Source organism: Myxine glutinosa, chromosome 13 (assembly GCF_964187855.1).
Source record: "Myxine glutinosa chromosome 13, kmMyxGlut1.1, whole genome shotgun sequence".
In the NCBI taxonomy this organism is placed as follows: domain Eukaryota; kingdom Metazoa; phylum Chordata; class Myxini; order Myxiniformes; family Myxinidae; genus Myxine; species Myxine glutinosa.
The window spans coordinates 56,370,071-56,385,977 of NC_136273.1; the positions used below are offsets into that span (position 1 = coordinate 56,370,071).

At 41.7% G+C, this 15,907-nt stretch overlaps 1 protein-coding gene across 3 annotated transcripts in view; it reads right to left on the reverse strand.

Moving 5' to 3' along the window:
- Positions 1 to 15,907, reverse strand: part of LOC137413500 (nuclear receptor subfamily 5 group A member 2-like) — a 234,607-nt gene that overhangs the window by 99,351 nt on the left and 119,349 nt on the right. For all 3 annotated transcript variants that reach the window (XM_078767528.1, XM_078767527.1, XM_078767526.1), the window contains exon 5: positions 6,206 to 6,325. In XM_078767528.1, the coding sequence (XP_078623654.1) occupies positions 6,206 to 6,325 (120 nt within the window). The remainder of the gene's footprint in view (positions 1 to 6,205; positions 6,326 to 15,907) is intronic.

The window sequence follows — 15,907 nt, forward strand, 5'->3', positions numbered from 1 at the left end:
CCTGAGCTCCTCACCACATACAAGGCTTTCATCCGCAGCTCAATGGAATACTGCTCTCCCCTCTGGGCTGGTGCTCCTGCCTCACACCTAGCTCGCCTTCGCGCTGTTGAAACCAAAGCATTCAGAATCATTGGAATCTCCCACGATGAAGCTAACTCCAAGGGCCTCTCACTCACTCACCGCAGGCAGGTTGGTGGTCGTTCCGTCTTCTACCGACTCCTCTCTGGCCTTGCCCCCCCAGCTCTCTCTGGGCTCTGTCCCGCAAATATTCCTACAGGTCGCACAAGATCTGCCTGCAACCCTCTTTTGGTTAAACTGCCAAAATCAAGACTCTCTGCTCACCTTCACTGCTTCATTCCTGTTTTCTCCCGCCTCTGGAACAAACTCCCTCACTCTCTTCAATCCCACTCCATCCTCCAAGTCTTTAAAACAGCTGTTCACCACCATCTCTTATCTTCCCCCATCCAAAACCTTGATCTTTTCTACCCCTGCTAATTTCACCCCAATTCCCCTTTTTGAAATACCAACTTCTGTCCTGGAAGTCCTTGGTGTCCTTGTGCTTTATACTTCTCCCTCCCCCCTTCCCATGCCTCCTCCCCCCGGGCCCTCTCCCTTCCACACATCTCCCTGCTCTCGGATGTTGTGTTTGTGTGCTTCCCCTTTTCTCCCCATCTTGTCTTCCGCTCCCTCTTTTTGTGTATTTTGTTTGTCTGGTCGATTTGTTTGTGAAGTAAATGTTAGCTCTTTCACGAGCCTCAATTCAGTATACAAAAAAAAAAAAAAAAAAAGGTCACGAAACAGAGCACGGGGGGGGGGGGGGGGGGGGAGGGCGGTTCCGAAACCGAGAGGGCGTGACACACCCGCGCTGAAGGTATGAGAGAAGGGTGCGACGATCGCGGAAGAAGATACACCAGAGATACGGCAGATGAGTCCAAGTGCGTAAGAGGGTTGGCAGTCCACCGGGAAAGAGTTGAGAGTTGCACCGGAGTTGCGTGAGAGATACGGAAAGCCTTTGGGTGGTTGTTGCGTGAGAGATACGAAAAGCCTTTGACAAAGAGCCGCTTCAACCAGCCCCGTTTCAACCAGCCGCGTGAAGCCCTGACGGGGCAGCGAGTGACCCTGCCGGTGTGCGGTGTAAAGCCGAATACAAGGAGCTGCCGGCTCCTCGCTTCCCGCCCGGAGTGGACCTGCTCGCTGTGCCCTGTGATTCCACCTGCTCATCCCTCCAAACGATTCCTGCCCTTCGATCCTTTTGCGTACGTGAGTTTGTTTTGATTGTTCTGTCCTGGGTAATAAGTTAAGCCTGTTTAGTTAAGCTAGTATTTTCACTGTGTCTTTCTCGTCCGTCCCTCTTTCTGCTTTATTTTCTTATCTTTCCTTCTTCCTTGGTTTCTTTCAATCCTGTAAATAGTAATAAATAATAATCGTATTTCAAACCTTTTTGTCTCCTTCTTCTTCTTCACATCCGTGTCGCCTTTGTCTTTTCCCTATTGAATATCTGTGGCGCGATTTTGGCCAACGTTCAGGAATCGGGTTAGTCGGGGTAACTGTTCGGGTGCGGCGGCCATCCGCTCGGCAAATAACATCCTAGCCGCGTCCGTAACAATATATATATATATATATATATATATATATATATATATATATATATATATATATATATATATATATATATATATATATATATATATACAGTCCATTGTATAATTTATATACAGTTATATATATAATTTATATATATATATATATATATATATATACAGTCACATGAAAAAGTAAGTACACCCCATGTAAAGTTTTGACTTTTTCAACATATTTCAACATACAGCTATTTGATCTTCATTTCAACAATATTGATAGATAAAGGTGATATAATATAACAAATATCATGAAACATTTACATTTTGTAGTCCACTGTATAATTTAAATAAACATAAATGCAAATTTCGCCTGTGGAAAAAGTAAGTACACCCTTGGCTATAATAGGTGGTATTGCCCCCTTTGGCAGAAACAACCTCAAGTAGGCGTTTCTTCTAACTGTCTACCAGTCTCTGACATCGACTGGGAGAAATTTTTGCCCACTCCTCCATGCAGAATTCTTTCAGCTGTGCGATGTTTGAGGGGTTTCTTTCCATGCAGGAAAATACATCACAAGCAAATTGAAAGAACAATTCAACAAGAGGGGCTTTATTTACAAGAATGGTGGGGAGAGGGGGTGAGGTGAGCAGTAGCATATAAGCAATCAATAAGCAATCAATGAGCAATCAATGCTCCAGACCCACTTTTTGTTGCATTGCTTGTATCTGTAATTATTTTTTATTTTGGAATATCGAATTAAGGGGAAACAGGTATAGTAAGGGCATATCAACTACACTTGCCAGGAGCGAATCACAGTGCACTTGGTCTCACAAAGCCAATCAGCAGCGACTCACGGCATCACCAAGCTTGCTTTGTCTGGGCAATTATCGATATTGATGTGAATAATGAAAATGTTTTTGTGCAAATCTATTTTTTCTTGACCTTATATTGCCTGGGACCTTGGTGATAATATGGTACCAATTTCAACTTTGAACAACCAATTATTGGTTTGAGCGAAGATGCAAAGCTGACACAGAGTTATTGGATCTTAACATATACAGTGCTTTCAGAAAGTATTTACATTTTGTTTTGTGGACCTGAATTTAAAATGGATTAAATCGAGATTTTTCTGTCTCCAATCTACACAAAATACCATATAATGTCAAAGCGCAAACGTGTTTTTCGATTTTTTTTTCACATTTTTCAAATTTCTTGAAAATGAAATATGGAAATATCTACTTTATATGCAGTAAGTACTCAATCTCCTGAGTCAATACCTTGTAGAAGCACCTTTGACAACGATTACAGCTTTGAGTCTTCTTGGGTATGTTTGTGTCAGCTTTGCACATCTGGATTTGGGGAGTTTCTCCCATTCTTCTTTGCAGATTTGCTCAAGCTCTGCCAAGTTGGATGGGCAGCATCGGTGAATAGCAATTTTCAAATCTTTCCACAGATTCTCAATGGGATTCAAGTCTCGGCTTTGGCTAGACAACTCAAGGACTATCACATTCTTGTTCTTGATCTGAAGCCATTTCAGTGTTGCTTTGGCTGTATGCTCAGGTCATTGTCCTGTTGGAATGTACATCTTCACCGCAGTCTAAGGTATTTTGCACTCTGAAGCAGGTTCTCCTCAAGGATTTGCCTTTATTTGGGTCCATTAATTGTTCCCTCCATCCTTACAAGTGTCCCAGTCTCTACCACTGAAAAGCATCCCCATAGCATGATGCTGCCACCACATTACTTCACGGTAGTGATGGTGTTAGATGGGTGATGAGCTGTGCTAAGTTTCCGCCAGACATAGCACTTTGCATTCAGGGCAAAGAGTTCAATTTTCGTCTCATCAGACCACAGAATCTCTTGCCTCATTCTCTCAGCATCTTTCACGTTCCTTTTTACAAACTCCAGGCGTGCTGTCATGTGCCTTTTTCTCAGGAGTAGCTTCCATCTGGCCACTTTTCCATAAAGCTGAGATTTGTGAAGTGCTGCAAAGAGTGTTGTCCTTCTAGCAGCTTCTCCCATCTCAGCCAAGGAAATCTGTAGTTCTGTCAGAGTGGTCATTGGGTTATTGATCACCTCCCTGATCAAGGTCCTTCTTTCCCAGTTTGGTCGGATGACCAGCTCTAGGAACAGTCTGGGTAGTTCGATATTCTTTCCATTTCCTAATGGTGGTGCTCACTGTGTGCTTGGGAACTTTCAACACACTAGAAATTGTTTTATACTCTTCCCCAGATCAATGCCTCCTCACATTTCTATCTCGGATTTCTATGGACAGTTCCTTGGACTTCATGGTAGAGTTTCTACTCTGACATGCACTGTCAACTGTGGGACCTTATATATAAAGATGTGCTTCTTTCTTCTAAGTAAAGTCCAACAATTGAATTGGCCACAGGTGGACTCCAATCAAGTTGTGGAAACATCTCAAGGATGATCAAAGGAAATTCCATGCACCTGAGCTCAATTTGCAGTGTCATAGCACAGGGGTTGAATACTTATTGACTCAAAACATTTCAGCTTTTCATTTTCAATTATTTTGTAAAAAAATTCTTTTAAAAAAATGCACTTTGACATTATGGGGTATTATGTGTCGATCAGTGAGAAAAAAAATCTCAATCTAACCCATTCTAAATTCAGGCTGTAACAACACAATGCGAAAAGGTCAAGGGGTGTGAATACTTACTGAAGGCACTGTTTATACATTGTGAAGTCAGTGTATTTATTAGAGTTAAAGGTCAGTGCGTACATATCGTGAGCCTTTAAGAGGTAAAGATACAGCAACCGTTGGGTGCATTGCCCTTGTTTTATAAGAAAATGAAAGGAAAACAAAACCTGGAGTCCATTATGTCTCCCATTGCTAGACCGAGCACTTTTGAATAAATGGACTCACATATTGAAGAATGACTTCAATTTCCAATTTAAAAAATATATTTTAGAAAATTTTTGGGGACTGTGGCCCTTGAGGTGCTGTGGTCGTTCATAACAGTATGATGTAATATTATTTATCGTTAACAACTGGCAAATTATTAAAATATACCACAAGATAGCAGTTGCTTTCTCATTCCCAACGGAAGAAATTAGTTCTTTCTTTTCTCAAACACTTTTACCCCCCTGTTCTCATTTTAGGCTTACTGTTATTTGTAAGTTGGAATGATTTAGACTTTTAGAGCATAGCCAACAAGACTATAATGAAGTCACAATGGAAAACTTGTCTTTGAGAAGGCCGAGTCGAGAATGGTGGACATGCAGAACGGAGGAAGGGAGAGGGTTCACTCTTCTCTTTTTCTCAGATGAAGAGTTAACTCTCAAAAGATCAGCTTCTCCTCGCTCCCCATGGTGGTTACTGGTTAGTCAACATCGATCATCTTTCTGTCGATTATATCCATAAGGAATTCATATTGAGAGGACAGTGTCTCGAATATCTCCTGGGCTAATCACTCCAGCTTTGTTACTCATACCATATCGCTGCCTTGTGTGTCAAATTAACTTGGTAAGCTAAATGAATTGGGTAATCTTCTTTTATGATGAACCACATGTTTGTTTGTGTGTAACATTGTGTGCAAATGGCCAGAGAGTGTGGGATCCTGACAGAGACATAGTAAGAGTGTGCGATCCTGACAAATCTCACACTCCTACTATGTCTCTCCGAAAAGACCGACTGGAAAACCCTCTCATCTACTTTCTCAACAATCCTCTCCAATAAGTTTTGTCGCTCAAGCTTTTGGGTCTCACTATCTGCCATGATCTTTCTTGGGATAACCACATTTCCAAGCTGGCCTCCAAAGCCAGTCGCCGACTGGGCATCCTCCGTCGTGCGAAGTCCATCCTTGGCACACCTGAGCTCCTCACCACATACAAGGCTTTCATCCGCAGCTCAATGGAATACTGCTCTCCCCTCTGGGCCGATGCTCCTGCCTCACAGCTAGCTCGTCTTCACGCTGTTGAAACCAAAGCTTTCAGAATCATTGGAATCTCCTGCAATGAAGCTAACTCCGAGGGCCTTTCACTCACTCACCGCAGGCAGGTTGGTGGTCTTTCTGTCTTCTACCGACTCCTCTCCGGCCTTGCTCCCCCAGCTCTCTCTGTGCTTTGTCCCCCTAATATTCCTACAGGTCGCACAACATCTGCCAGCAACCGTCTTATGGTTAAACTGCTAAAATATACGCTCTCTGCTCACCTTCACTCTTTCATTCCCCTTTTCTCCCGCCTCTGGAACAAACTCCCCCACTCCCTTCAATCCCACTCCTCCCTCCAGGTCTTTGAAACAGCTGTTCACCTCCATCTCTAATCTCCCCCATCCAAAACCTTGATCTTTTCTACCCCCACTAATTCACCCCAGATACACTTTTTTTTGAAATTCCAACTTCTTTCCTGGAAGTCATTGCAGTGTTGATGTGTTTTATGCCTCTCCCACCTCCCCCCAAGCCCTCCCCCTCCCACATTTCTCTCGTTGTCCTTGCTCTCAAATGTTGTGTTTGTGTCCTTCCCCCTCTCTCCCCATCTTGTGTTCCGCTCCCCTTATTTTGTGTTTTATGTGTCGGTTGCCTTTTTGTGCGATTAATGTTCGCTCTTTCACGAGCCTCGATCTTGTATACAAAAAAAGAAGAAAAAAAAGAAAAAAAAAAGATGTTACCTGCTGCCCTGTGACGAGGAGGATGCTTGCCTCTTTACAGTGTCGCACTTGCCGATAGACATGGTCCAGCACGAGAAGTTCACTCCAGCAGCTCTGTAGAAGTTTCATCTGATCGTCCACCTGCATACCGGACATCAATGTGTTAGCTCGCCCGTCTGGAAATCATCGATTTACCTCGCTTCGCTGATACTTCCCATCAAGATTCACTCACTCGCATCAAGAACGATGGCTTAACTTAAAGCAACTTTTTATGAGATATCAGAGTCGGTAGACTCTGTAAGGTGGGGTTGGCACAGAAAAATGTCCTGACCCACAGAAGTAACACTGGAAAAAGTCGACGAAGGCAAAGTTATAAGGGTGGTGGCCTAGCCAGTGTTTATACGTATGTTGATGTTCCGACAACTTGGGTAGTCAGGGAGTGTGCACCACCACCAGGGATACACGAGGGGGAGCCCTGACAGAAACCCAGGAGTGAGAGATAAAAGGGGATGGCAGGAACCCATAAAAAGGGATAAAGGCGAGGGTGAGTTGTGTCTTCAGGAAAAGCTAAACATGGAGAAGGCGAATATTACACGATCAGAAGGACCGTCCGATAGTACATTGGGATTCACCTGACCATGACAGCACAGAGGGTGTTGTTGGCAATGTCTCCTGGATGGTGCAGACATAGCACAAATATTACCTTTGTAGCTATTACCTTTATGCAGAGGTAGCTGTGTAGACTGGTTTTGATTCCAAGCATGACGATAAACTATTAGATTGGACGTTGCATCGCCAAGTGCGCCATCTCTTGTATGGAAGTTAGTTAAGCAACAACAAAGTTAGTCTTTGTCTGCCATAGTGTTTGTAGAAGTAGGAAATTGAAGTGAAAGGTTCTCGCCATTGAACTATCAATATGGCGACACAGTTAAGTTTTCGCTGCTATCAATTCCACATAGAGTGATCTGTCTCCCCTTAGTTATTTGTTTATTTCCTTTAAAGGTTCAAACTTTCCAAAGTTCAGACGAAAGTTCATTCATCTATATTATCAGCTCGTAATTTCCCATACTATCCTTGCGCATTCTCTACAATTCCAGCCAACGAACCGCCTCCATGGTCATTCCCCACGCATCCTTTTTTGGGGTCTATGGGTTATCTGGTATTCACAAGCATTTGAGCGCTCTCATACGGCCCTCGTCTCATCACCGGGATTCCAAGCACTGTCCACCTTTATCTGCCATTGCACCCACCTTGAGAAGGGAAAGCTGTTTTGAAAACTCCCATTTTTCCTTCGTTATCTTCGCTTTGTTGTCATTCCATAGTGAATTCAGCTGTTTCTCGACAACTTCTGCAACGTTTTTATTTGATTTTCGTAAATCCGAGTGTTTTAAGTATGAGAGGTTTTATAAACAATGTGTTTGTTTAATACCTGTTTAGTGCATGAAGAGAAATTTTATAATAAAAAAGTAAATTGGAATGTTGTTGGAGGTGGGTTTGGGGAGGCCACACCTGCAGCCTGCAGGTAGGGAACTCAGGAAGGGCCCTCCAGGCTGTGGATCCTTCCCAGCTCTTCTCCCCAGGAATCATCAAATAAAACACGATTACGAATATGGATGGAGTTATGTTTTCACCCCAGTTTGTCTGTCTGTTTGTCTGTCTCTGTTTGTCTGTCTGTTTGTTTGTCTGTATGTTTGGCTGTTTGTCTGTGTGTTTGTCTTCTTCTTTTTTTTTGTAAGCATGATATCTCAAGAAGATGAAGACGAATTTGGATGAAATTTGGTGAAGAGTTTGAGTATATGACACGGACGAAATGATTAGATTCTGGTGAAGATTCGAATCCGGATCCGGATCAGATAATTTTAAGTGATTCTTGACTATTGAGTCATCGGGCCAAAAACGATATATATAGTACGATATCTGAAAAAGGTTCTTGATGGATTCGGACAAAACTTGGTGGACGGGTTGAGTGTGTGACAAGAACAAGTCGATTCGATTTTGGTTCAGGGCCGAATCCAGATCCGTTACATCACCTTGATAATATGATGACTTTGTCACGATTTTGATTCAATGATTTTCTCACTGCTTTGATTCGCTGATTTTGACACGGCTTTGATTCGCTGATTTTGTCACGGCTTTGATTCATTGATTTTCTCACTGCTTTGATTCGCTGATTTTGTCACGGCTTTGATTCGCTGATTTTGTCACGGCTTTGATTCGCTGATTTTGTCACGGCTTTGAGTCATTGATTTTGTCACTGCTTTGATTCGCTGATTTTGTCACGGCTTTGATTCGCTGATTTTGTCACTGCTTTGATTCGCTGATTTTGTCACGGCTTTGAGTCATTGATTTTGTCACGGCTTTGATTCGCTGATTTTGTCACGGCTTTGAGTCATTGATTTTGTCACTGCTTTGATTCGCTGATTTTGTCACGGCTTTGATTCATTGATTTTCTCACTGCTTTGATTCGCTGATTTTGTCACGGCTTTGATTCGCTGATTTTGTCACGGCTTTGATTCATTGATTTTCTCACTGCTTTGATTCGCTGATTTTGTCACGGCTTTGATTCGCTGATTTTGTCACGGCTTTGATTCGCTGATTTTGTCACGGCTTTGATTCGCTGATTTTGTCACGGCTTTGATTCGCTGATTTTGTCACGGCTTTGATTCATTGATTTTCTCACTGCTTTGATTCGCTGATTTTGTCACGGCTTTGATTCATTGATTTTCTCACTGCTTTGATTCGCTGATTTTGTCACGGCTTTGATTCGCTGATTTTGTCACGGCTTTGATTCGCTGATTTTGTCACGGCTTTGATTCGCTGATTTTGTCACGGCTTTGATTCGCTGATTTTGTCACGGCTTTGAGTCATTGATTTTGTCACGGCTTTGAGTCATTGATTTTGTCACTGCTTTGATTCGCTGATTTTGTCACGGCTTTGATTCGCTGATTTTGTCACGGCTTTGAGTCATTGATTTTGTCACTGCTTTGATTCGCTGATTTTGTCACGGCTTTGATTCGCTGATTTTGACACGGCTTTGATTCGCTGATTTTGTCACGGCTTTGATTCGCTGATTTTGTCACGGCTTTGATTCGCTGATTTTGTCACGGCTTTGATTCGCTGATTTTGTCACGGCTTTGAGTCATTGATTTTGTCACGGCTTTGATTCGCTGATTTTGTCACGGCTTTGATTCATTGATTTTCTCACTGCTTTGATTCGCTGATTTTGTCACGGCTTTGATTCGCTGATTTTGTCACGGCTTTGATTCGCTGATTTTGTCACGGCTTTGATTCGCTGATTTTGTCACGGCTTTGAGTCATTGATTTTGTCACGGCTTTGATTCGCTGATTTTGTCACGGCTTTGATTCGCTGATTTTGTCACGGCTTTGAGTCATTGATTTTGTCACGGCTTTGATTCGCTGATTTTGTCACGGCTTTGATTCGCTGATTTTGTCACTGCTTTGATTCGCTGATTTTGTCACGGCTTTGATTCGCTGATTTTGTCACGGCTTTGATTCGCTGATTTTGTCACGGCTTTGAGTCATTGATTTTGTCACGGCTTTGATTCGCTGATTTTGTCACGGCTTTGATTCGCTGATTTTGTCACGGCTTTGATTCGCTGATTTTGTCACGGCTTTGAGTCATTGATTTTGTCACGGCTTTGAGTCATTGATTTTGTCACTGCTTTGATTCGCTGATTTTGTCACGGCTTTGATTCGCTGATTTTGTCACGGCTTTGAGTCATTGATTTTGTCACTGCTTTGATTCGCTGATTTTGTCACGGCTTTGATTCGCTGATTTTGACACGGCTTTGATTCGCTGATTTTGTCACGGCTTTGATTCGCTGATTTTGTCACGGCTTTGATTCGCTGATTTTGTCACGGCTTTGATTCGCTGATTTTGTCACGGCTTTGAGTCATTGATTTTGTCACGGCTTTGATTCGCTGATTTTGTCACGGCTTTGATTCATTGATTTTCTCACTGCTTTGATTCGCTGATTTTGTCACGGCTTTGATTCGCTGATTTTGTCACGGCTTTGATTCGCTGATTTTGTCACGGCTTTGATTCGCTGATTTTGTCACGGCTTTGAGTCATTGATTTTGTCACGGCTTTGATTCGCTGATTTTGTCACGGCTTTGATTCGCTGATTTTGTCACGGCTTTGAGTCATTGATTTTGTCACGGCTTTGATTCGCTGATTTTGTCACGGCTTTGAGTCATTGATTTTGTCACGGCTTTGATTCGCTGATTTTGTCACGGCTTTGATTCGTTGATTTTGTCACGGCTTTGATTCGTTGATTTTGTCACGGCTTTGATTCATTGATTTTCTCACTGCTTTGATTCAATGATTTTCTCACTGCTTTGATTCATTGATTTTGTCACGGCTTTGATTCGTTGATTTTGTCACGGCTTTGATTCGCTGATTTTGTCACGGCTTTGATTCATTGATTTTGTCACGGCTTTGATTCGTTGATTTTGTCACGGCTTTGATTCGCTGATTTTGTCACGGCTTTGATTCGCTGATTTTGTCACGGCTTTGATTCGTTGATTTTGTCACGGCTTTGATTCGTTGATTTTGTCACGGCTTTGATTCATTGATTTTCTCACTGCTTTGATTCAATGATTTTCTCACTGCTTTGATTCGTTGATTTTGTCACGGCTTTGATTCGCTGATTTTGTCACGGCTTTGATTCATTGATTTTGTCACGGCTTTGATTCGTTGATTTTGTCACGGCTTTGATTCGCTGATTTTGTCACGGCTTTGATTCGTTGATTTTGTCACGGCTTTGATTCGTTGATTTTGTCACGGCTTTGATTCATTGATTTTCTCACTGCTTTGATTCAATGATTTTCTCACTGCTTTGATTCGTTGATTTTGTCACGGCTTTGATTCGCTGATTTTGTCACGGCTTTGATTCATTGATTTTGTCACGGCTTTGATTCGTTGATTTTGTCACGGCTTTGATTCATTGATTTTCTCACTGCTTTGATTCGTTGATTTTGTCAAGGCTTTGATTAACTGATTTTGTCACGGCTTTGATTCGTTGATTTTGTCACGGCTTTGATTCATTGATTTTCTCACTGCTTTGATTCGTTGATTTTGTCACGGCTTTGATTCATTGATTTTCTCACTGCTTTGATTCGTTGATTTTGTCACGGCTTTGATTCGCTGATTTTGTCACGGCTTTGATTCGCTGATTTTGTCACGGCTTTGATTCATTGATTTTCTCACTGCTTTGATTCGCTGATTTTGTCACGGCTTTGATTCGCTGATTTTGTCACGGCTTTGATTCATTGATTTTGTCACGGCTTTGATTCGCTGATTTTGTCACGGCTTTGATTCGCTGATTTTGTCACGGCTTTGATTCGCTGATTTTGTCACTGCTTTGATTCGCTGATTTTGTCACGGCTTTGAGTCATTGATTTTGTCACGGCTTTGATTCACTGATTTTGTCACGGCTTTGATTCATTGATTTTGTCACGGCTTTGATTCGCTGATTTTGTCACGGCTTTGATTCGCTGATTTTGTCACGGCTTTGATTCATTGATTTTGTCACGGCTTTGATTCGCTGATTTTCTCACTGCTTTGATTCGCTGATTTTGTCACGGCTTTGATTCGCTGATTTTGTCACGGCTTTGATTCATTGATTTTGTCACGGCTTTGATTCGCTGATTTTGTCACGGCTTTGATTCATTGATTTTCTCACTGCTTTGATTCATTGATTTTCTCACTGCTTTGATTCGCTGATTTTGTCACGGCTTTGATTCGCTGATTTTGTCACGGCTTTGATTCGCTGATTTTGTCACGGCTTTGAGTCATTGATTTTGTCACGGCTTTGATTCGCTGATTTTGTCACGGCTTTGATTCATTGATTTTGTCACGGCTTTGATTCGCTGATTTTGTCACTGCTTTGATTCGCTGATTTTGTCACGGCTTTGATTCGCTGATTTTGTCACGGCTTTGATTCATTGATTTTCTCACTGCTTTGATTCATTGATTTTCTCACTGCTTTGATTCGCTGATTTTGTCACGGCTTTGATTCGCTGATTTTGTCACGGCTTTGATTCGCTGATTTTGTCACGGCTTTGAGTCATTGATTTTGTCACGGCTTTGATTCGCTGATTTTGTCACGGCTTTGATTCATTGATTTTCTCACTGCTTTGATTCGCTGATTTTGTCACGGCTTTGATTCGCTGATTTTGTCACGGCTTTGATTCGCTGATTTTGTCACGGCTTTGATTCGCTGATTTTGTCACGGCTTTGATTCATTGATTTTGTCACGGCTTTGATTCGCTGATTTTGTCACGGCTTTGATTCGCTGATTTTCTCACTGCTTTGATTCGCTGATTTTGTCACGGCTTTGATTCATTGATTTTCTCACTGCTTTGATTCGTTGATTTTGTCACGGCTTTGATTCGCTGATTTTGTCACGGCTTTGATTCATTGATTTTCTCACTGCTTTGATTCGCTGATTTTGTCACGGCTTTGATTCATTGATTTTCTCACTGCTTTGATTCGCTGATTTTGTCACGGCTTTGATTCATTGATTTTCTCACTGCTTTGATTCATTGATTTTCTCACTGCTTTGATTCAATGATTTTCTCACTGCTTTGATTCAATGATTTTCTCACTGCTTTGATTCGCTGATTTTGTCACGGCTTTGATTCATTGATTTTCTCACTGCTTTGATTCATTGATTTTCTCACTGCTTTGATTCGCTGATTTTGTCACGGCTTTGATTCGCTGATTTTGTCACGGCTTTGATTCATTGATTTTCTCACTGCTTTGAGTCATTGATTTTGTCACGGCTTTGATTCGCTGATTTTCTCACGGCTTTGATTCATTGATTTTCTCACTGCTTTGATTCGCTGATTTTGTCACGGCTTTGATTCGTTGATTTTGTCACGGCTTTGATTCATTGATTTTCTCACTGCTTTGATTCAATGATTTTCTCACTGCTTTGATTCGCTGATTTTGTCACTGCTTTGATTCGCTGATTTTGTCACGGCTTTGATTCGCTGATTTTCTCACTGCTTTGATTCGCTGATTTTGTCACGGCTTTGATTCGCTGATTTTCTCACTGCTTTGATTCGCTGATTTTGTCACTGCTTTGATTCGCTGACTTTGTCACGATTTTGATTCAATGATTTTCTCACTGCTTTGATTCGCTGATTTTGTCACGGCTTTGATTCGCTGATTTTGTCACGGCTTTGATTCATTGATTTTCTCACTGCTTTGATTCAATGATTTTCTCACTGCTTTGATTCGCTGATTTTGTCACGGCTTTGATTCATTGATTTTCTCACTGCTTTGATTCATTGATTTTCTCACTGCTTTGATTCGCTGATTTTGTCACGGCTTTGATTCGCTGATTTTGTCACGGCTTTGATTCATTGATTTTCTCACTGCTTTGAGTCATTGATTTTGTCACGGCTTTGATTCGCTGATTTTGTCACGGCTTTGATTCATTGATTTTCTCACTGCTTTGATTCGCTGATTTTGTCACGGCTTTGATTCGTTGATTTTGTCACGGCTTTGATTCATTGATTTTCTCACTGCTTTGATTCAATGATTTTCTCACTGCTTTGATTCGCTGATTTTGTCACGGCTTTGATTCGCTGATTTTGTCACGGCTTTGATTCATTGATTTTCTCACTGCTTTGATTCGCTGATTTTGTCACGGCTTTGATTCGCTGATTTTGTCACGGCTTTGATTCGCTGATTTTGTCACGGCTTTGATTCGCTGATTTTCTCACTGCTTTGATTCGCTGATTTTGTCACGGCTTTGATTCGCTGATTTTCTCACTGCTTTGATTCATTGATTTTCTCACTGCTTTGATTCGCTGATTTTGTCACTGCTTTGATTCGCTGATTTTGTCACGGCTTTGATTCGCTGATTTTCTCACTGCTTTGAGTCATTGATTTTTTCACGGCTTTGATTCGCTGATTTTGTCACTGCTTTGATTCGCTGATTTTGTCACGGCTTTGATTCGCTGATTTTGTCACTGCTTTGATTCGCTGATTTTGTCACGGCTTTGAGTCATTGATTTTTTCACGGCTTTGATTCGCTGATTTTGTCACTGCTTTGATTCGCTGATTTTGTCACGGCTTTGATTCGCTGATTTTGTCACTGCTTTGATTCGCTGATTTTGTCACGGCTTTGAGGCATTGATTTTTTCACGGCTTTGATTCGCTGATTTTGTCACAGCTTTGATTCGCTGATTTTGTCACGGCTTTGATTCGCTGATTTTGTCACTGCTTTGATTCGCTGATTTTGTCACGGCTTTGAGTCATTGATTTTTTCACGGCTTTGATTCGCTGATTTTGTCACTGCTTTGATTCGCTGATTTTGTCACGGCTTTGATTCGTTGATTTTGTCACGGCTTTGATTCATTGATTTTCTCACTGCTTTGATTCGCTGATTTTCTCACTGCTTTGATTCGCTGATTTTGTCACTGCTTTGATTCGCTGATTTTGTCACGGCTTTGAGTCATTGATTTTTTCACGGCTTTGATTCGCTGATTTTGTCACTGCTTTGATTCGCTGATTTTGTCACGGCTTTGATTCGCTGATTTTGTCACGGCTTTGATTCGCTGATTTTGTCACTGCTTTGATTCGCTGATTTTGTCACGGCTTTGAGTCATTGATTTTTTCACGGCTTTGATTCGCTGATTTTGTCACGGCTTTGATTCGCTGATTTTGTCACGGCTTTGATTCGCTGATTTTGTCAAGGCTTTGATTCGCTGATTTTGTCACGGCTTTGATTCGCTGATTTTGTCACGGCTTTGAGTCATTGATTTTTTCACGTCTTTGATTCGCTGATTTTGTCACGGCTTTGATTCGCTGATTTTGTCACGGCTTTGATTCGCTGATTTTGTCACTGCTTTGATTCGCTGATTTTGTCACGGCTTTGAGTCATTGATTTTTTCACGGCTTTGATTCGCTGATTTTGTCACGGCTTTGATTCGCTGATTTTGTCACGGCTTTGATTCGCTGATTTTGTCACGGCTTTGATTTGCTGATTTTGTCACGGCTTTGATTCGTTGATTTTGTCACGGCTTTGATTCGCTGATTTTGTCACGGCTTTGATTCATTGATTTTCTCACTGCTTTGATTCGCTGATTTTGTCACTGCTTTGATTCACTGATTTTGTCACGGCTTTGATTCATTGATTTTGTCAAGGCTTTGATTCGCTGATTTTGTCACGGCTTTGATTCGCTGATTTTGTCACGGCTTTGAGTCATTGATTTTTTCACGGCTTTGATTCGCTGATTTTGTCACGGCTTTGATTCGCTGATTTTGTCACGGCTTTGATTCGCTGATTTTGTCACTGCTTTGATTCGCTGATTTTGTCACGGCTTTGAGTCATTGATTTTTTCACGGCTTTGATTCGCTGATTTTGTCACGGCTTTGATTCGCTGATTTTGTCACGGCTTTGATTCGCTGATTTTGTCACGGCTTTGATTCGCTGATTTTGTCACTGCTTTGATTCGCTGATTTTGTCACGGCTTTGAGTCATTGATTTTTTCACGGCTTTGATTCGCTGATTTTGTCACGGCTTTGATTCGCTGATTTTGTCACGGCTTTGATTCGCTGATTTTGTCACGGCTTTGATTCGCTGATTTTGTCACGGCTTTGATTCGTTGATTTTGTCACGGCTTTGATTCGCTGATTTTGTCACGGCTTTGATTCATTGATTTTCTCACTCCTTTGATTCGCTGATT